The sequence below is a fragment of the Phaseolus vulgaris genome, chromosome 1 (assembly GCF_000499845.2).
Source record: "Phaseolus vulgaris cultivar G19833 chromosome 1, P. vulgaris v2.0, whole genome shotgun sequence".
Classification (NCBI taxonomy): domain Eukaryota; kingdom Viridiplantae; phylum Streptophyta; class Magnoliopsida; order Fabales; family Fabaceae; genus Phaseolus; species Phaseolus vulgaris.
This window is the reverse complement of record NC_023759.2, coordinates 44,380,310-44,402,330: the sequence shown is the minus strand read 5'-3', so window position 1 is coordinate 44,402,330 and position 22,021 is coordinate 44,380,310. Positions and strand designations below refer to the sequence as shown.

Here is a 22,021-nt window from a genome sequence, read left to right as displayed (position 1 = left end):
AAAATATTTCTTGAAGAGCGTCTTTCTTTTTTTGGTTATATTGTGAATATTTTGAAGTTACGTTAAATTTAAGTTAATATTTAAGCTAATATGAGTTGAATTTGTGTAGACCCGTTTAAGAAGACAAAATTGTCTCTTTAGACCTTTTTTTATTCAGAATGTTCCACTTTAAAATCCTATTTAGGGAAAAAATATTTACCTCTTAAATAAATAAAATATATTTAATTATTAGAAAAAAATTATTAATTATCTCATCAAATCAAATATAAAACTAATGACTTGAAACGAAGCAAGTCTGAGACAAGTGAAGTGTAGTAGCATAATGGATTATATTGGCTGGAGACTGGAGTTCAATTTTTCTTGGGCCTAAGAGTGGTCAAAGTTGATGTTATAAAGCTAACTATTTGTTACTACATTTTCATGTATTCTTTAGACACCCATATAAAATATGAAAATACTTTTTTATCCTTTTTGTGCTACTTTTATTTTAAATATAAAAATGCTCTTTTATTTTTTTTGTGCTACTTCTATATTTTGAATTATATAATTTAAAATGATATTTCAAATTATATAATCTGGGAGTCTGGATTTCATAATAGCTTTCGGATTATATAATCTAGACACATTTGTAAAAAACTTCTAAATTACATAATCCATAAACTAGAAAAGACTTTCTGAAAACTAGCTAATTACGAATTCCATATTCCAAAATATTCCGTAAGAACTTTTTGGAAATACTATAAAGCTTATTTGTTTCCAAAAACATATAAACTTTAATGTTCAATTCAACATCTTTTAAAATCATTGGGATTTGTTCACAATAGTCATTTGTTTTATATTACCTTAATTTTCGGTTGAAAACTTTCCTGTCAAAGTTGGAAACTCTGGCATCACTTTCAAGTCATTAGTTTTATTTTGCCTTATTTGTCAGTGGGAACTTTCCTCTGTTAAAATTGGAGCGCATCATAAATGGAACACAGATTTGGAAAAAAAAGTGATGCTATATAACATCCCACGGTTTCATTTAAGACCTATAAGAATTTGACACTCTCATCGTCAACGTCCTTCGCGGCTTGGCATAAGGACATTGATGCACGACATCGTCATCCAAAGAAATTGCTTCTGTATTCATCCGACAGTATCATCTTTCCAGAAATCGTAGTATTGGGAAATATCACGGATCAAGGGAAAAAAAATATAACGTGGCAGAATAAGAAGCATTTTTAGATACCCGATAAAATTGGAACTAAACTGAAAGTAGGCTTCAAGTATTAAAGCTAAATATAATAACACCGCCTTTCAAAGTTTAAACACAACTGTGAGCTCTGTGAATCAGAACTCAAAATTATTGATAAGGTCTTTTTATACCGACAATTATTCTAACTAACAACAGAAATCGCGCCGCCAAATCTCATTGTTCAAAACTCCGGGTCTCTCCAGGTTTTGCACTTCAAATCTTCAGTAGGGTTCAACAGGGGTACGGAAGTTAGCTCCAGCATACACTGCTTCAGCACCAAGCTCCTCCTCAATTCTCAAGAGCTGCCAAGAGGGCTCAAAGTTAACCAAAAGGCTTTTAACAATTGAAACTGAAACTAGTGTAAAGAATGAACAACACTAACCTGGTTATATTTAGCAAGACGCTCTGACCTGCATGGAGCTCCAGTCTTAATTTGACCCTGTTGAAAGGAAAAGAAACATTAATATGTTGGACTTCATCATTGGAGCAGTAATAACACAAAAGTTCAATGAAAGAAAACAATACCGTTGCCAAACCAACAGAAAGGTCAGCAATGAAGGTATCCTCGGTTTCTCCACTGCAACCAACATAAAAGAATGTAAGTTATATTCTGCGGTTGGCTTGTAAAAGATCTTACAGTGATAGGATTTGTGGCACATATCTAAGACCGTTCTGTGATTGGCCAAACCTACTGAAGATCTTACAGTTGCAGGATTTAAAAGCAGATCCATACCTTCTGTGACTGGCCATGACACCCCATCCAGCCTTTTTGGACATCCTGACAGCTTCAATACTCTCGGTCACAGAACCAATTTGATTGACCTGTTCATTTCAGGTTTGTGTCAAGTTATGGTGCGTATATACATCTACTCCGCATAAACAACTTTTCACAGGAAATTTTATGAATAGAATAGGAGTACCTTGAGGAGAAGAGCATTGCATGCTTTTGTATCGATTGCTTTCTGAACCCTCTGTATGTACACAATGAAAAAAGAAAAGTCAAAGGAAAATCCTTGTGGCCTCTCCAACAGAATAAGAACATTTTTTTAGGAGGGAGGGGGAAGTTTTGTTTGATCAAATAACAAACCTTGGGGTTGGTAACCAATAGATCATCACCAACAATTTGTACGTTGGTTCCAACCTCAGCAGTCAGCTTAGCATAGTGCTCCCAGTCATCCTGGTCAAAAGGATCCTCAATTGACACAATTGGGTAATCTGACACAAATGACTTGTACAGATCTTTCAAAGCATCTCCAGAGATCTTCTGTGAGCCATCGTTGTTCTGCAGGTCAAACCGAAAAGGCCAAGAAATAATTAATCTAGATCTAATTATGTAAGAATGGTATCAATATTGTTAATTATTTAATATAATATTTCCTCATTCACTCATCCATTTATTTTTGTACGTATAATGAATACCACACAGGAAATTAAGTTACAATCAAATTCTCAAGCCTTTTTGATAACAAGCTTATGTGTACCATATGATGACAACATGATTATTTTCAATTATAATGATGTATTTGTAAATTTGAATATGCAAGTGAAATCAAAAAAATGAACAAGCCTACTGATATTTTAATAATTACATATCTCTGGTTTTTATTACTTTCCAAATCGAACAACAGTTTGCAATAACAAACTAAATAATAAAGAGCTCACATCTTCCTTGAAGTTCAAATCGTATGTTTTGTCTTCCTTGTAGAATTCGGAAGCAGCAACATCCATTCCAATGACAACCTAAGAACATAATAGCAATTTTCAAAGTTGTGTAAAAGAAGACACCTGAAAAGACAAAGCACCATAAACAGAATTTTGATGAGATAAAAATACTAACTTTGCCTGTGTAGCCAGCTTTGGCAATGGCAGATTTGAGCAATTCCAAACCTTCCTTGTTTTCCTGAACACTCAAAAGAGCTTATCAGTTACTGGCCAAAGGATGAGCATGAACCAAAGAGTTCCATGCATAAAAATAAACGAGTTGAAAATCATCATTGACCTGAATGTTAGGAGCAAAGCCACCTTCGTCACCAACATTTATTGCATCTTGGCCATATTTCTTCTTAATCACAGACTGAAATAAAATGAGCATAGCCCTTCGTTAATAACTACGACACAGTATCTATTACATTAAATGATATCCTAATTTGGCAAAATACATGTGGGAAAAAGGAAATGAATGTAACATGCAAACTAACCTTCAAATTGTGATATACTTCTACGCCCATCTTCATGGCTTCCTTGAAAGAGGAAGCTCCCACGGGAAGAACCATAAACTCCTGCATATTCATAGTATTACATAAATATCAGAAACACAGGTCTTGCTTCATCTCTCACAGACAGAAAAAGGTGATTGAAATCATACCTGCATAGCAAGTTTGTTTCCAGCATGTGATCCACCATTAATGACATTGAAAGCAGGAACAGGCAAAACCAACTTTTTGTTACCAGCAAGATTTGCAATGTGCTGCACCAAAAAAATGGAATGCCATGTCAGATATATGAAAAGGCAGAACCACAATCAAATAAAGATTCTGTCTTTGTAGGAGAATGATTGTACACAATGTGATGGTAAAATAACACCTAGCTATCTTGTTAATCTTGAAGATCGGATTTCATAAAAATTAGATGACATATCACATATTTATACAAACTTTCAGGACAGCTTCGGTTACACAACGGATCTGAAGAACCAGTTACATCAAAGAAAATCAAATGCCACAGTTCACAAATACTTACCTTGTAAAGAGGAATTTTCAGAACACTGGCACCAGCTTTGCAGACTGCAAGAGACACTGCCAATATGGCATTTGCTCCAAGCTAAAACAGCAACAAAAATGGCATTAGTATAATATGAATCACAAAAAAAATCCAAACATACTCAGCTAAGCACCTTTTCCTTGCACCAACCCCATTCGTTAACAGTTCCATCAAGCTGTTGAACCATTAAGTTGTCAATAGCTGTCTGCTGAGTTGGATCCTGCTCATCATCACAAAATAGCAAAATAAAAATTAAATCTGGCTAAATAACCTTTAGCAATAGAACTGAACTTCCATGTTAAAGGTTCGTATGAACTGAACTATAATTAGCCGCAAAATGAGCGAAGTCCTAACTTATGCAAAAGTTTCTTTAGCAACAACATTATTGTAAATTGAACCAACCTTGCCAATCAATGCAGGGGCAATGATGCTGTTCACATTGTCAACAGCCTGCATGTGCAAGAAAAGACCAGGTAAAAATCACACGAATAGATCAATCTAACTAGACAACCCCTTCACACTATTTAGTATACTTACACAAGACTTACCTTTGAGACACCCTTTCCGAGGTAATCAGATCCGCCATCTCTCAATTCAAGTGCCTCGTAAATCCCTTTAATTTTTCAAAAAAAAAAAAATGAGGTCCCACCGATTAATTCGAACATGCAAGGTACCAACAATACATGGGCCGTACATAAGTGAAAAAATATCTAAATTCTGTCTGAAAAAAAGTTGTCCCAAAAAGAACTTTGTATCGTGCTACAAAAACACTATGAAATGAAATCGCAAACGTTCTTTTTATTAGAGAGCGAACTGTGTAGGAAAACGAAACCAACAACTTTGCAGTGACAAATCGTAGTTGAGAGAAATGAGTGAACTATACCAGTGGATGCACCACTTGGAACAGCAGCTCTAGCAAAAGTACCATCGGAGCATGACAAATCAACCTAACATAGCAACAATCCAACACATCAGAAAAGTTTCTGATAACAAAACAAAGCTCTATCTCATCAGATTCAGATTCAAATTCAGTCATGAAAAAATAGAAAAGACAAACAAACAAACTGTGCTGATTGTAATTTAAAACACATTCGAAAACAAATACATAAATAAAATCCCTAGAAGGATTGAAAGTGTAATAACAGAAAAGTTAATCGGAAAAGTGAAAATGGTACAGAAACATTGGAAGTATCGAAACGGAAGAGGAGGAGGAGGAAGCGAACCTCGACGGTTGGATTGCCACGACTGTCGAAGATCTGACGGGCCTTGATGCTCAAGATGGTTGCCATGGTTAGCGATGAGATCTGGAGGGAGTTGTTTGGAAGAAGATATAGTGAGTTTGAGGAGTTCTGAGTAGTCTGTGGGTTTATTTATATCCCAACTAAACCTCACTCGCTTTTAGGTCTAACAAGCTTCAACTTCCTGTGATGGAAAAAAAACAACTTTTGAACACCTTATTTATTATTATTATTATTTCTAGTCAAATTTCTATGTATATTGTAGTAGAATTAGAGACGTTAATCTTTCACCGTTTTTCACAGTTTTTTTTTTTATCAGACACCGTTTTTCACATTTAACTAAAATTTCAAAATCTTTTCTCCTAAACAAATCATTCTTAGGAGTTTCAACTCAAGCACAAATCCAATTTTATTGTTTGTTGGATTGAAGTTAGGGAGTCAAAGAAACAAGAAAAAAAAAAGCAAAAATAAAATTATTTGAATGAGAAGAAAGATAATAGAAATAAATAGTAAGTGAAATATATTTATTTATTATTTTTATTGTTTTAAATTTTATTTTATTATAATCAAAAAACTAAATATTAATAAAATATTTATTATAATATATAATTGTTAAAAATGGATTATATCAATTTTTTATAATTTTCTCTCATTTGTGTGAAATATGTAATATTTATTAATGTTTTTTCTTAGTTTTTACATTAAAGTTTGTTTCTTTTCTTTTTCTTAAAATATATAGAAGCAGAGGATTTAACTATTAATAATACAGTATTATATAATTGATTATCTTTAAGTTACGTAATCAATAAATATAATAAATTATTTTATATTTGTCTGAAATATTTAATGCTTTTTTTCGTACTTTCTTTATGTTTGATTCTTATTCTCAACTTTTTCTTAAATTAACAAAAGTAAACAGGGGTTTAGAAATGATATTCTGTCTTTATGCTTACTAATAAGTATAATCAATTAATTAATTTCATATTATTTTAAGAATCATTGTTACATCTGTTTGAAATTCTTTATTTGAAATTATCTCCAATTATATTTATTAGAATGATGTATATTAAACACAAGGTATTTTTTAATAATAACATTAATTAGAATAATGAGAATTAAATTTCAATCAATATTTTTTTTATATTTAAGTCTAAATTGAACAGTTAATTATCTTTAAAAGTATAAATGCTTATATAAAAACTTTCGAACAAATATTTGTCTAAAAACAAACTTTATTATTTTAGAAAATTCAGTTTATAAATTTTGTGGAGAATAAACTTAGAAATTACATTACGCATTTCAAACTTTAAAATAACTATTATAAAAATCAATGAATCACGTTATTCCTGTTTTGCATTGATTTTAATTTTGTGTAAATTCTTTTTTTTTAATTTATTATTCGTTGTAACATTAATTTTACAAACACGAATTCTTTATGCAGTGGTGTTGTATATTTATTTATTAGTTTACTAATGGGATACTATTTTTTCTGGTCAATTTGCTTGTTGCCCAAGACAGAGTTAGCTGTCACAAAAACCGTTAGGAAAATGATTCTTAAACGTGTCTAAAAGTAAGTTTGGTTACTTTTTATACTAGTGGAAACATTTTCTAAAATTTAAATTAACTGAAATAAAAATAATAACAATAAAAAATATTACAGAGGTTGCATACTAATTTCTATATGAAATATAACTTTTTCACTCCAAACAAATTTGCAACAAAGAGGTATAGCTTTTTCTGAGATAAAAATATATTTTTAAAATATTTTAACAAAACAAAAATATGCATTCCAATATTTATATTTTCAAGAATGAAAAAGATTCCACAAAAGTAAAGGAGTAATTATTTGGTGAATGCATGTATCACATTTGCAATGTCGTATTCAGACAGGTACTCTAAGAACATCTAATTTGACTGGTTTTCATTTTAGAAACTACTCAAGCTAGATAAATTAATATCAAAATTTACACTAATTAAACTTTAAAAAAAAAAAAAACTGGTAAGCCAATTCTATGAACAAATGAAAAAGAAAAAAAATACTAATATACATGTTAAATAAAAAAAAAACAGTATTTAAAATGTGTTTTTTTATTATTCAAGTTATATAAACAAATGGGGTCCATTGCCGGAAACTTTTACCCGAAGTAGTACTATTATGGTCAGAATTCTATTTGAATTTGATTTCCTAAAGTAGTGGTCAGAATTCTATTTGAATCTGATTTTCCTCTGAATTGTTTTTCAATTTAAAGAAAACAAAAATTATGACAAATTTTAAAAAAATTTAAAATATAAAAATAAAAATATTTAACATTTATCTTTATAACTTATTTTGTGTAATTTAAATAAATTGTTAAATGTAGTTAATATTAATATTTTTTTAAAATTATTAAATAATTTGTAAAAAAAAATATTGATTTGAATTAATGATTTTATGGTATTTATATTAATTTAATTATACAATATACAAAATAATAAATACATATATATGAAATTAAATTTATTACAATATCTTATTTGTAATAACTGTTGTAAAATGGAAAATAAATAATATATTAACTAAAATTATTAAATTTGCAAACTTATTAAATATTATAATAAATTTATTAAATTAATTATGTAATATATGAAAGATATAGTAAATTAAGTAGCAATGCGGTGGTTAAAATAAAATGTTACAGTTACTTTTTATTTTCTAAGTAATATGGTATTTTTTAAATATTACTCTTTATTGTGTAAAGAAACTTTGTAATTAAAAATTAATAACATTCTACGATAAAATTATTTGATAATAAAAATTGAAAATTTATAATATCAAATTAGAATAAACAAATCAATAATATAGATAAAATATATAAATAAATTTATAATTTTATTAATAATAAAAAACATGTTAATTGTTTAATAGTTTATATAAAGTTTATCAAAAATAAATATATATTTTCCCTAATTCCAATTTTTTATTAATAAATCCAAATTTGGCAGTTATCTTGATAATAAAAATTTGACCTGTTTTTTAGTAATTTGACAAAAATTAAAATTAAAATTCAATTCTTCATAAACTAAATTCTTATTATTAATAATAAACTTTAGATAAATATTATAAATATATGTCCTCTGGTAAGGAGAGATGTAATTGGATTTCGCTTGAGAAAATAAATTTTATATATATATATATATATATTAATTGTTTATAATAATGTAAGTTTTTATTTTGTTCCAAATTAATAACTTATCTCTTTATTTTAATTATATGACAACTGATACTATGATACAAAGACATTGGTGTAGAAAATTTGGCAAAACCAACACAGAGGTTTTATAAAGTTTTAAAATGTAGTTTATTTTGTAGAATTTTATGTTGGGAAACTAAATATAAGCTCCTTAAATGTATGTAAATTTAATTTAATTTAATACTTGTATAAGCTATTACCACAATAAATAAAAATTATCTTATAGATTAACAATATAATATTTCTTAAGTTTTACAAATACTCTTATAAACCTGTTATAACATAAGATAAACTTATATAAACAGTTTTATAAACAATTTCAAACGACAAAGTTTTCCCCTTTTTGTACAAGTTATCATACGAATAGGATGCCAAATTACCAAAATATTCGACGTAGCTAATCTATATTTATTTTAATTTAATTGTTCAATTAATATATTATTTATATATAAAACCAGGATTTGATGATGGATGTCTGAAATTACGCTGGCCAAAGTAGTTCAACCGAAAAATCCTTATTATTATTTCTATTTTTTTCTTATAATGGAGTTTTTTTATATTTTTCACTGTAAAAATAATAATAACAAAGTAGCTTTCGGAAGAAAGACAAATTTTCTCAGAAACGAAAACCAATACGAATATTGTATCGAATATTCCATGGACCATAGTCACCGTCCATGTGAGCGTGAAGGCATGCGTGTCCAATCTGACAAAGTTAATATTATAATTGATTTAATGTTTATTAATATTTCACTGATAAACAGAATAACGATTTTATAAAAACAAGTTTTTACTCAAATTTAGAGAACTTTGTGGTCTTTTGAAGAAAATGTTGACCTGATTAAAACATGTCTTCATTTAAACTTGGAAATTGTGTAGAATTGTGTTTCAAATTTAATTTTTTAAATCTGATTTTAATATTTTTTTTTTATAGATAGTTGGTTGTAAGAAAGCCAGACGAAAGAGAGAAAAGTCTGGAAAAAATATCTTATTTATTTGTAATTACAACCAACAAGATATGGATATATATAAAACATCATAAGTTTATTTAATTGAATGAGCATGGATACTATTCATTTTAGTAATCGTTGAACATGATCGGATCCTCAACCCAAACACTTAAGGGTAGTAGTTCGGTTAGATAGGCAATGTGAGAAATATCTAGTTTGGTCTGTGGTAGATATGGACCCAATGACATGTCATGAGGTCAGTCCAGATAATTGGTTGTCCATATTGAAAGACAATTAAAAATAAAACCACATGGTTAATAATTGAAATAGTTAAGCGTGTATATATTTTTGATGTAAATAAAAGTCGTTAGGAATAATGTTGCATCGTACCCGAAGAATAAAGGTGCACATATTGTTTGAGTGAATTCGTGGTGTAGAAGAGAAAATGTGAAGCTCTTGTAGCGTATAAGTGATCCAAATAATGTTAGCAAGAGCAGCGACAACACTCTTATACTTTGTCTTCGTACTACTTCGAGAAACAACTTTATATTTCTTAGAAGACCATGAAACAAGATTTCGTCCAACAAAGATACGGTAACGCGTGGTTGACTTTCGATCATCCAAGTCAGTAGCCTAATCGAAGTCATTGAAACCAACAATAGAGTAATTTGGAGAAGAGTAAAGATGAAGACCATGAGTTGTGATGCCAACTAAATAATGAAGAATTCTCTTGAAAGCCTTCCAATGTGTTAACTGTGGTTTGTGCATATATCGACAAACCTTATTGACAGAGAAGAAAGGTTCAAACCGAGTGATGGTAACACATTGTAGAGCCCTAGTGATAAAGCAATAATGAGTAAGATCATCTACAGAGACTGAATCATTAGTAGTGAGACGTAGAGAATAAATCATGGGAGTGAACTGTGGCTTGGAAGTGACCATGTTGGTATGCCGAAAACTATCTTGAGCAAATTTGGTCTAAAAAAGATGAATGGAATTATCAACAAGCCAAATGACCTCAACTCCTAAAAAATAATGTAGAGGCCTGAGATCCTTCCGAGCAAAAAGAGTGTTAAAGTGTTTGATAAAACTCTACACTAAGAGTTGTGAGCTACCGACGACTAAAATATCATCAACATAAATCAAGATAAAAAGAATTTCAGTTGTATTGAACCGTGTAAACAAAGTGTTGTCACTTTTAGAAGACGAAAAACCTAGTTAAAAAAAATGTTGGAAAGTTTTTGAAACCATGAGTGAGGAGTCTGCTTAAGACCGTATATAGCTCTGTTTAAACAACATACAAGAGGAGGATTAAAGTTAATAAAACCTAAAGGTTGTTGCATATATATAGGAGAATCTAGATCATCATGAAGAAAAGCATTGTTGGTATTTATTTGGTGTATGGGCTAGCGAGAAGATAAAACAACAATGAGCATAATGTGGATGGTAGTTGGTTTGATAACAGGGCTGGAAGTTTATTTAAAATCTTCATCTTTCCATCAACGAAAACCTTAAGCTACTAAATGTGCCTTGTATCTCTGAAGAGAGCCATCAACATTATATTTTCGTTTGAAGGCCCACTTGCCCCCAACGAGATTTGCTCCAGAGGTTAAAGACCAAGTATTGTTATATAGTAGTGCGTCATACTCAACTTGCATTACATGAAGCCAAGGAAGATGATCCATAGCTTGTTTGTAAGTGGAAGGTTCAAAAGAATCATCAATAACCGGTATATGGTAAAATTTTGGTTTAGAAATACCAATCTTAATGCGGGTTATCATGGGATGAACATTAATGCCTTGAGTTTCTTAAGTAGTTGAAGAAGTAGATGGGAGAAGTGGGTGATGCAGGTGACAACAAAGGATTGGACTCATATGAGGGAATTGTAGAAGGTGAGTGATGAGACAATGAAACAACAGGAAGAGGTGAAGGTGAAAAACTGGAATCAACAGTTGTATTGTCAAAAAACTTAAAATAATTGTTAGGCAAAGAGTAAGGAAAAAGAAACTCAATAAAAATAACATGGCGAGAGATTATAGTCTCACTAAAAGAAGTTAAACAAATATAACCTCTGCGATTAGTATCATAACCAAGAAACAAACATAATGAAGAACGACAATCAAACTTACGTTGATTATACGAGTTTTCAACCACAGCCAAAGACCTTTAGAAAATTATAATCAGATGTAAGAGAAAACAAATTTTCATAAAGACTTATATGGTTTGAAACTGAAGTAGGCAGGATGTTGGCAATATGAACAATAGAAGAAAAAGCTTCACCCCAAAGTTTTAGAGGTAAAAAGGAGACAACAAGAAAAGCTAAACTGGTGTCAACAATGTGCCTATGTTTTCATTCAATGGAGTCATTATGCTCGTGAATGTGTGGGCAAGTGAGTATGTGAGAAATGCTATATGAATGTAAAACTTTGGTTAAAGATAAGAACTCTTTTGCATTGTCACTTTGCAAACATTTTATAGAACACCCAATTTGTTTTTCTACAAGCTTTCCGATGGAAGGTATACCCAAAATGGATGGTTTAGATTCATTGGTAGTGGATGAAAATAATGAAGTATTAGCAAAAATATCAGAGGAATGACATGGGTCAGACCCTATCCAACAGTGTAGCGCAAATTTGAAGCATAATTAACATTGAACACGAAACTGTTGAGACAGAGAGGAAACAAAGCTAGACCACAAATTGTTGTTAGAGGTGCGAGAGAAATTTTGTCTTTTATTGTTGGAATACATTCGTGAAGAACCACGACCACCCCGAAAACAGTTTTCGAGAAAGAAAGGTTTTGAAGATGACACGTGACCCCAGTTGGTAGAGGTAAAATTAACCTATGCGAGAGAATGATCAATAAACTTGTGTTTTTCGAAACGATCTTCTTGAGCCAAAAGCAAAGTCTCAATGTCTTCAATGGTATACGAATCAAGACGAAAGGTGATGGAAGTAATAAAGTCGCCGTACTCCTCTGGTAAACCATCTAAAATAGATATGATCTCTAGAAAACACCATAAAACCAATAGCAACAAGAGAGTTGACCACCCTTTTGATGTCAATAAGATATGCTGAGATTGAACAATCACGTTTTTTAGATTTGAGTTGAAGTATGAGTTTGCAAATCTTTGCACGAGTATGTGAGGCATAGTAAACATTCAACTTATCCCATATAAGATAAGCGGAATGCAGGCCAACCATTTGGGTGAGCAAAAATTAGACATGGAAGACAAAAGGCAGGCAACAAAAAATTTATCTTGTTACCCGTGCAGAAGAAATGAGGGATTGACAATATTAGTGGAAAGATAATGTGGAGGAGTAACAGAGGATTTCAAGAACCAAAGAAAACCAAGACCTTCAACCTGAGCAAGAACTTGCCGGCGTCAAACAAGAAAATTTTCATCATTTAGTTTTAGACTAAGAGGGGTGGAGAAAGTATGGAGTTGAGTGGAAGGGTTTGAAGAAAATTTGGTTTGGCAGAGGTAGGAGAAGAAGAAGAGAACATTTTGAAAAAAAAATACGAGTTCATGATACCATGTAAAAAAGACAAAGAGGAGAGAGAGAAAAAGCAAAAAGAAGCAAACACAAAATGAATCTTATTCATTTGGTAATTACAACAACTATGTTATGGGTATACATAAAACTCGAAAATAAAGTAAGAAAGTTATGTAACCGATTGAGTATGAGTATGATGTATATCTTTTAACATTGGTTGACATGAAAGAGTAAGTGAATTAAATTTATTTAATTGGTGAATTTTAATAATAATGTTGAGATATTTAAATCATTTTAATACAAAATCATGATATGAGAGAGAAAGAGAAATGAAAAAATTAGAAGATATGAGATTAGAAAGAAGAAATAATAAATTAAAAAAAACTGAATGATTAGTTCTCAATTTCTACTGTGTAATGTTCAAATCTAAATCATTTAGTTAGGGGGAGAAATGACTTGTATTATTTTATATTATGACTAATTAAGGAGTTGGTATAATACAAATGTATAGATTGCAGCATGCGTTTCTCCGTCATTACACACGCCTCTTTCTGACTTCTCTAATTCGCTAACCCTTTTTTATATCGTAATTTACGTTTTGTGTTGTTTATAATTTTCATTTAGTCTTTAATAAAAAAAATTATGGTGTTTGGGTTCCGATTTGGTTTTATATTTTGTATTCCATTCTAGTTGTCATATTGACTTTCTGAAATAGATACATTGATGAAAATAAGTGATAAGAATATTTTCAACCACGAAAATATGTAAGAATGTTTGAAGGAGTACCAGAAAAATTAGAAAAATATTTTAAGGAAGAACTAAATAGAGTTTAAAAAAACATAAGGATTATAAACTGAGTATGAGTGGATAAAAAAACAGAAGGCGACGGATGGCCCAATCCATTGGCCCTTGGATCCTCCACAAGTAACAGCTACTCTCCAGCTCATATATTTCTTCTTTTACTTTTTTTAAATTCACTATTTAATATCTCATCTAGTTTCTATTTTTGATATGTTATTTATGATTTAGTCCTGCATAAAACACTGTAGATTTTAATCTTTATACATATATTTTGAGTTTGTTTTAATCTTGAATATGTGTGAGGTTAAAAATAATAATTTGTGGAAGTTATTTGTTGAAACTGAGTAGATATATGTTTTTGAATGGTGGTGGTGAAAATAGGTTAAATGTAGTTAGATATGGGCCAAGACAAGAGCCCTTTCCATGATTGTGGGCTTTGAGCCCAACAACAATACTATCCCTTCCTACCCAACACACCATTCATTCATTCTTAGATTTCTTCACTAACTGCCACACTCTCACTCTTCTCTGCAACTCACCATGGCTGCATCTCTAACTACATTCTCCAGGCTCTTCTCTTCCACCACCGTCTCTCTCCTCCCTTCCAAAACCCTCCCTTCCAAATTCTCTATTCGCCTTCCTGCTTCTCGCCATGCCAAACCCCTCAGATTCTCCTCCTCCTCCTCTTCCACCATCACCGCTGCCATCGGCGTCGGCGACAAGCTCCCGGAGGCTACCTTCTCCTTCCTGGACTCCGACGGTGAGGTCAAGACGACGACGGTGTCGGAGCTGACGAAGGGAAAGAAAGCGGTGCTGTTCGCGGTGCCGGGTGCGTTCACTCCCACGTGCTCGCAGAAGCACGTGCCGGGATTCGTGGAGAAGTCGGGGGAGCTGAAGGCGAAGGGGGTGGATACCATTGCATGTATTTCGGTGAACGATGCTTTCGTGATGAAGGCTTGGAAGGACGACCTCAAGGTTAACGACGAGGTGCTCTTGTTGTCCGATGGAAACGGAACGTTCACGAAAGCCATTGGATGCGAGCTCGATCTCAGCGACAAGCCCGTTGGGTTGGGCGTTAGGTCTAGGCGATATGCTCTCTTGGCTGAGGATGGGGTTGTGAAGCTCTTCAATTTGGAGGAAGGGGGTGCCTTCACTTTCAGTGGCGCTCAGGACATTCTCGATGTCCTTTGAATTCGAATCTTGTAGTTCTTCTTTCTGTTTCTCCGGATACACGAGTTACTCTTTTTGTTAGTTGGTTTAGGGTTTTCTGAATAACGTAGATGAATTAGATCTCAATGGTGTTATCTCTGCCTGTAATAATAAAACCCTGTGCTGGTGTTCAGCTTTTGTGGCGATTGGCTTAGCATTTGCAGGACTTTGAGCTTCTTTTTTTTTATCGTTTTTTAAAGAATGGGTAAATTAGAATTGGATTGAAGCGTTCTTGTTGATGTATTAAGTTTTGGCCTTTTTGTTACACATGCCAGCGAAAATAAATGGACTTGATCTGGATCCTGTTCTATTGGATAGTTTGGATTTGCTTTTAATGATCATTAAGCTTTGACATGTTTGATGTTGGCTCTTGATGGTTAGAAACGTCGAAATCATGTCTGGTAAAGTAACCTCGCAAAGTGTAAAGTGCTTCACTTTCTTTGTTGAAATCAGATGGATGTCTTGCGCTCCTCAAATGATTGATTATTTTCAAGTTATAGGTACATGTACAACTTGGTAAGCAAATCCTAGTTTTGAGGTTAAAGGACACACTCATCTTCTCACTTCTGTGTTACTATATAGTTTTAAGTTAAATAATGAATCCTAGTTCTAAGATAAAAGAGCCCTTACCAATTAAAAACTATGATTTGATGTTCTAAAGCTTAATTTTTTCCAAAAATATATAATCTGTCATGTTCAAAGGAAAATCCTTGTGGGCTCCAAAAGAATAAGAACACTTTTTTAGGAGGGAGGGGGAAGTTTTGTTTGATCAAACAAGAAACCTTGGGGTTGGTAACCAACAGATCATCACCAACAATTTGTACGTGGGTTCCAACCTCAGCAGTCAGCTTAGATTAGTGCCCCCAGTCATCCTGGTCAAAAGGATCCTCAATTGACACAATTGGGTACTCTGACACAAATGACTTGTACAGATCTTTCAAAGCATCTCCAGAGATCTTCTGTGAGCCATCGCTGTTCTGCAGGTCAAACCGAAAAGGCCAAGAAATAGTTAATCTAGATCTAATTATGTAAGAATGGTATCAATATTTTGAATTATTTAATAATACTTCCACATACACTCATCCATTCCTTTTTGTAAGTATAATGAATACTACCAAACAGTAAATTAAGTTACAATCAAATTCTCAAGCCCTTTTAATAACAAGCTTATGTGTACCGTATGATGTCAACATGATTATTTTCAATTATAATGATGTATTTGTAAATTTGAATAAGAAAGTGAAATCGAAAAATGAACCAGCTTACTGATATTTTAATAATTTACACTCGTTCTTGCCAAAACAAATACTTCTTTTGCTACTAAGGTGTACGCACTGGAAAGTGGATGGGGATTAGAGGATAAATCTGCACACATGGATAGCGAGGAAAGAATCAACTTATTCAAGATAAGGATCAGTTGCAAATGAGTGACAAAGTAAATTCCACTGGGGGCAAGTGGGAATAATTGTAAAGAAATGAATGGAAGTAGGCAGAAATTGGAAGAAGGTTATGAAGCCCTTCGGGCTGCATGGTTAGAAGACTCTTGCAATCTGCTCTATCGTTACATTTTCCTTTTAAAATTTAGTGTTTAGACAGTTTTATTTAATATTGTTTCCAATGAATCTCCAACACTCTTTGCTATGCATGTTTCCTTAATTGGGAATTATTCACATTCACCTGTAATTAGATATTTGATTTTTATCACTTTCCAAATCAAACAACAGTTTGCAATAATAAGCTAAATAATAAAGAGGTCACATCTTCCTTGAAGTTCAAATCGTATGTTTTGTCTTCCTTGTAGAATTCGGAAGCAGCAACATCCATTCCAATGACAACCTAAGAGCATAATAGTAATTTTCAAAGTCGTGTAAAAGAAGATACCTGAAAAGCCAAAGCACAATAAACAGAATTTTGATGAGAGAAAAATACTAACTTTGCCTGTGTGCCAGCTTTGGCAATGACAGTTTTGAGCGATTCCAAACCTTCCTTGTTTTCCTGAACACTCAAAAAGAGCTTATCAGTCACTGGCCAAAGGATAAGCAGGTACCAGAGTTCCATGCATAAAAAGAAACGAGTTGAAAATCATCATTGACCTGAATGTTAGGGGCAAAGCCACCTTCGTCACCAACATTTACTGCTTCTTGGCCATATTTCTTCTTAATCACAGACTGAAATAAAATGAGAATAGCCCCTCGTCAATAACTACGACACAGTTGTACATATCTACAATCAGGTTAACAAACCATCACAGCATGAAAGCATTCAAAGATAAGCACCAGGCCTATGAAGCAATGAGAACTTTAAAATGTTATCTATTACATTAAATGATATCCTAATTTGGCAAAATTTTAAAAATACATGTGAGAAAAAGTAAATGGATGTAAGATGCAAACTAACCTTCAATTTGTGATATACTTCTACGCCCATCTTCATGGCTTCCTAGAAAGAGGAGGCTCCCACGGGAAGAACCATAAACTCCTGCATATTCATAGTATTACATAAATATGAAAATAACCAAACAAAAAAAATCATGTCTATCAAACTAGCCTGTTAGATCAAAACTTCTGAAAGATCCTTGCTCTTTTGCATAAATATAAACAGCATATATCAAACAAATAGTAGAGTCCCCAACATTGAAGATATACTTTTATGTAAATAAAAATGTGTAACCAGTGTAGGTACATTAAAATCAACAAACCTGCAAAACTGGAGTTTCAACTTCAACAAAACCTAAAGAATCCATAGTCCTCCGTATCTCTGATCTATTTGAATGAAATTGATTAGAAGATCGATTTGAATCCGGTTCCTTGCTCAGGCAATACATAAGATAGGTTTGTTAATCAGTCTAAATGGCCAAAGGGAGCCTATGATCCCTGAAACCAAAAATCTAAATCTTCTTTCAAATCAAATCCAATCAAATATATAATTAAGGCAAAAATAAAAAGTATCATTAAACTTAAAGCCACAAGATTTCAAGAAAAATAAATGTAAACATGTGATAATGTATTACAACCCGAAATAGACATATTGAACATCATTCTTTTACCAATAATAAAGAAAATTAAGCACCACAATGCCATAAGGCTCCTTGCTATGTGATGTTATGCGAGAGGGTCATTAGCATATGCAAAAAAAATATTCTGGATTCAAATCCATTATGCATGACCAAACTGGTCACCAAGGTTGAACTTTACCGTAATAGTTTTATCAAAATGTTACACCAAACAACATGATGGCTATAATGTTTTTTCTTTTTTAGTCTAGATTATTTTGGAGGAGAAAAACATTAAAAGTGCAAGACATTCTATAGCTGCTGAACTGAAAACACTCCCCTAAGAACTCAAAGTACAATTATAACCTAATTGTCTTTGTTATTCACTTATTCCACTGAGTCCAATACCTAGAGTCCCTTCACTTCTGCTTAAGAATTGTAGTTTTGACCCTTGATATCCTCCCATGAATTAATAGAATAAATTGTTCTGCTTGATCTGTTCCTTATCCCACATATCAAAAAATAAAAAATGAGGTCTCACCGATTAATTCGAACATGCAAGCTACACACAATACATGGGCCGTACATAGGTGAAAAACTATCAAAATTCTGTCTGAAAAAAAATTTAAAAATAGAAGTTGCCCCAAAAAGAACGTTGTACCGTGCTACAAAAACAGTATGAAATGAAATCACAAACGTTCTTTTTATCAGGCGAACTGTGAGAAAACGAACCCAGCAACTTTGCAGTGACAAATCGTAGTTGAGAGAAATGAGTGAACTATACCAGTGGATGCACCACTTGGAACAGCAGCTCTAGCAAAAGTACCATCGGAGCATGCCAAATCAACCTAACATAGCAACCATTCATCACATCAGAAAAGTTTCTGATAACAAACCAACGCTCTATCTCATCATATTCAGATTCAGTCATGAAAAAATAGAAAAGACAAACAACAAACTGTGCGGATTGTAAAATAAAACACATCCGAAAATAAATACATAAATAAAATACCGAGAAGGATTGAAAATGTAAAGTAACCTCGCAAAGTGTAAAGTGCTTCACTTTCTTTGTTGAAATCAGATGGATGTCGCTCCTCAAATGATTGATTATTTTCAAGTTATAGCTACATGTACAACTTGGTAAGCAGATCATAGTTTTGAGGTTAAAGGACACACCCATCTTCTCACTTCTGTGTTACTATATAGTTTTAAGGGTATACGCATCCTAGTTTTAAGTTAAACAATGAATCGTAGTTAATCATCAACTTATCGTTTAATATTACTAAAATAAGCTAATAATTCTTTCAGAAACTTGCATAGAACTATGCAACTAAAATAATTAAACCTAGTACAATTTATATCTTTTGCGGCTCCAGCTAAGTCTCTTATAAAGGTAATTGTATGATTTTCTAAGATAAAAGAACCCTTAACCAATCTTTTGAGCTTGTGTTTAACTTCCTCTTCCTTGGGCATCTAACTTCGTCTCCTTGCCAAGGGGTTTAAAAACCCCCTTTTAGATGTAATATCGGCAAAAGTATGTTTTCCAATGTAGAACATACATATACCACATTCTTGTGATTTTAGGCACCTGTCTTTTTCCAATCATATGCATTGAACAACGGGGGCAAGGATTTTCCTTTTCAGTCTTCTCGTTATTCAGTCCTACTACTCAATTCTGAGGATACAATTTGGGCCTCCAGCAGCATTCCCTCCTCTCTTAGACCGGAAATTAGCAGGGAGCACATGCGGGCATTTAAAAGCAAATCCCCGTCAGTCATTTCCCTATACCAAAAGTATGCACCATTGAAATCTTTTAAGTCACAATGTCCCTTAACCAGAATGTTATATGTATCAGCTTTTGGAACCAGTCCTTTAGCCTTCATATCATCAACAATATGCTTTATTTCTGAAACCCTTCTATCTCTAAGATATGCTAGAATCAAGCAATTGTAAGTCACCTTGTCCGAATCAACTCCCTGATCAAGCATCTGTTGGTGCAAAGACACTGCCTTCAGAACATTTCCATATTCAGCATAACTGTAAATCATTTCATTATATACAAATCTATCGGGAATCAAATCCATTTGTAGCATTTCCTGAAACATTCTCTCCACTTCCGCCAAGCCTACCTTCCTGCATGCATAGATCAAAGGATGAAAAGTCCCAATTGTAGGCTTTATGCCTACCATCTTCATCTTATCATACAATTCAATACATTTCTGGGTGTTTACTGACTTGGCATATCCTGAGATCAGAGAATTGTATGTTACTACATCTGGATTACAGCCCTTGCCTACCATTTGGAGAGCCAAATCCTCAGCTTCCTTCACCCTTTCATTTCTTCCGAGTCCATTTATCATCGTATTGTATGTCACAAGAGTTGCATCTATTCCACCTTGCACCATTTCATCAAAAAATCTGAAAGCATCTTTCAATTTACTTAGTGCAAAACTGGCTTCAATGAGCATATTATATATTTCTGCATTCGGAGAAACCCCGCGACCTATCATATCCGCAAGCACAATCTCAGCATCAAGAAGCTTGCGATCTTTGCAAAGACAATTTATTAGAGAACCATAGCTGATGACATTAGGCTTTATCCCCGCCTTCTCCATTTCCTCGAGAATCTCGAAAGACCTGACAAAACGGCCCCTCTGACCATAACCATGAATCAACGAGTTATAAGTCTCCACAGTGGGGGAAACATCCTTCTCTATCATCCTCTTAACCCACGTCTCTGCCTGGTCCACCTCCCCAGTTTCGCAGAACTTGCTAATAAGGGTATTAAAAGTTATGCGGTTAGGCTGCAGCCCTCGCTCCTCCATTTCTTCAATTGCCAGTGTAGCTTTCTTCACGTCACCGTCTTCGCAATATGCATTCACCAGTATGTTATATGAAATCCTACTTGGAGTAACTCCATTATGCACTAGTTTGGCCAGAACCTCTTCAGCCTTTTCAATCCTTCCAACCCTGCAAAGTCCATTCAACAAAATACAATACGTTCGCTCATCAATCATTATTTCTTTTCCATCAAAGAAACTATGATCACCTGCCACATTCGAATGACCATCAAACACCACACTCAAAAACCCACAAGGCAAAACACCACAGCCCTCCATCTCTAACAACACCTTCCTCGCTTCTTCCACCCTGCCGGAGCCACAGAGGCCACTTAACAAGCAATTATAAGTGACAAGATTACACTCCACATTCAGCTCCTTCATCCTCTCCTTGAAGCTAAAAGCTTCCTCTAACTCACCCACCTTACAATATCCATCAATGAGCGTGTTATAAGTTACAGTATTCGGAGCAATATTTCTGCGAATCATTTCATCGAACAGTTTCCTAGCATCCTTGATCCTTCTGACTTTACACAACCCACCCAAGATCAAGTTATAAGCAAAAACATATGGACCCAGTCCTTCCTTTTCCATGGAACTCACCAAATCAAAACCCTTATCGAGGTCCTTCAACATCACCGCCGCCTGAACAGCTTTCCCGTAAGTAATAACATCGGGCTGAATATCAGAATCCACAACGTCAGCGAAGACGGAAAGGGTTTTCTCGAAATGTCGGGAAGCCACCAGGGTTCGGAGCAAACGATTGACGGAACGCGTGGAGGGGAGAAATCCGTCTTTTCGCATTGAAAAGTACAAGTCGGTGGCTTCGTTGAGCATTTTGGAAACGGAGCAGAGCCATAAGAGGGTGTCCGAAAAGAGGGGTTTAGAGACGTGGGCGTGGAGTTCGCAGAGAGAGGAGAATGTGGTTTTGGAGAGAAACAGGGATTTGAGGAACCTTCTCGCAGTGATTGTGCGTCCGCGGTTGAGTAAGTCTTCGAGCTTTTGAACCTTTTTAAGGCGATGCTGGTATTTTGGGTCGGATTCGCAGAGTGTGAGTGATTGGGAGCAGAAGAAGGAACTGAAATTGTTCAAGTGCGATTTGGGAGGAAGGCGAAGAGCAGAACGAGTTCCAAACACCATCATATGGCGCGCAAAAACCCTCCTTCTCAATATTCACGTTGCTTCTGGAATTCTTCACATCCCAAATAACTCCTCTTACATTTATTTTTTTAGTTAAATATAATAATTTATTGTTAAAATGAGTTGT

General features: G+C 33.5%; 4 protein-coding genes across 6 annotated transcripts; 1 reads left to right on the top strand and 3 right to left on the bottom strand.

The window, feature by feature from the left end:
* Positions 1-1,220: 1,220 nt before the first annotated feature.
* On the bottom strand, positions 1,221-21,950 carry LOC137814529 (enolase). 2 transcript variants are annotated; one of them, XM_068617317.1, is made up of 17 exons: positions 18,954-21,950; positions 18,699-18,762; positions 4,546-4,610; positions 4,400-4,447; positions 4,131-4,217; positions 3,977-4,057; positions 3,603-3,704; positions 3,436-3,516; positions 3,237-3,311; positions 3,075-3,137; positions 2,900-2,977; positions 2,325-2,519; positions 2,158-2,208; positions 1,971-2,059; positions 1,763-1,814; positions 1,620-1,676; positions 1,221-1,539 (listed from the first exon to the last, which is right to left on the bottom strand). In XM_068617317.1, the coding sequence occupies exons 1-17, from the start codon at positions 19,092-19,094 to the stop codon at positions 1,459-1,461; spliced, it is 1,410 nt and encodes a 469-aa protein (XP_068473418.1). In that variant the 5' UTR covers positions 19,095-21,950; the 3' UTR covers positions 1,221-1,458. The 2 variants fall into 2 exon arrangements, with proteins under 2 accessions (XP_068473418.1, XP_068473419.1); XM_068617318.1 differs by lacking the exons at positions 18,699-18,762; positions 18,954-21,950 and adding exons at positions 4,881-4,944; positions 5,221-5,460.
* LOC137814530 (peroxiredoxin-2E, chloroplastic) lies at positions 14,197-15,148 on the top strand. The gene has a single exon (XM_068617319.1). It carries the CDS (start codon positions 14,254-14,256, stop codon positions 14,902-14,904), a length of 651 nt encoding a protein of 216 aa, XP_068473420.1. The 5' UTR covers positions 14,197-14,253; the 3' UTR covers positions 14,905-15,148.
* On the bottom strand, positions 15,705-17,474 carry LOC137814532 (enolase-like). 2 transcript variants are annotated; one of them, XM_068617320.1, is made up of 5 exons: positions 17,320-17,474; positions 17,016-17,090; positions 16,856-16,917; positions 16,681-16,758; positions 15,705-15,899 (listed from the first exon to the last, which is right to left on the bottom strand). In XM_068617320.1, the coding sequence occupies exons 1-4, from the start codon at positions 17,353-17,355 to the stop codon at positions 16,695-16,697; spliced, it is 237 nt and encodes a 78-aa protein (XP_068473421.1). In that variant the 5' UTR covers positions 17,356-17,474; the 3' UTR covers positions 15,705-15,899; positions 16,681-16,694. The 2 variants fall into 2 exon arrangements, with proteins under 2 accessions (XP_068473421.1, XP_068473422.1); XM_068617321.1 differs by lacking the exon at positions 15,705-15,899 and having other exon boundaries at positions 16,542-16,758.
* On the bottom strand, positions 19,169-21,897 carry LOC137814527 (pentatricopeptide repeat-containing protein At5g12100, mitochondrial). Its single transcript, XM_068617314.1, has one exon. It carries the CDS (start codon positions 21,895-21,897, stop codon positions 19,567-19,569), a length of 2,331 nt encoding a protein of 776 aa, XP_068473415.1. The 3' UTR covers positions 19,169-19,566.
* Positions 21,951-22,021: the final 71 nt, after the last annotated feature.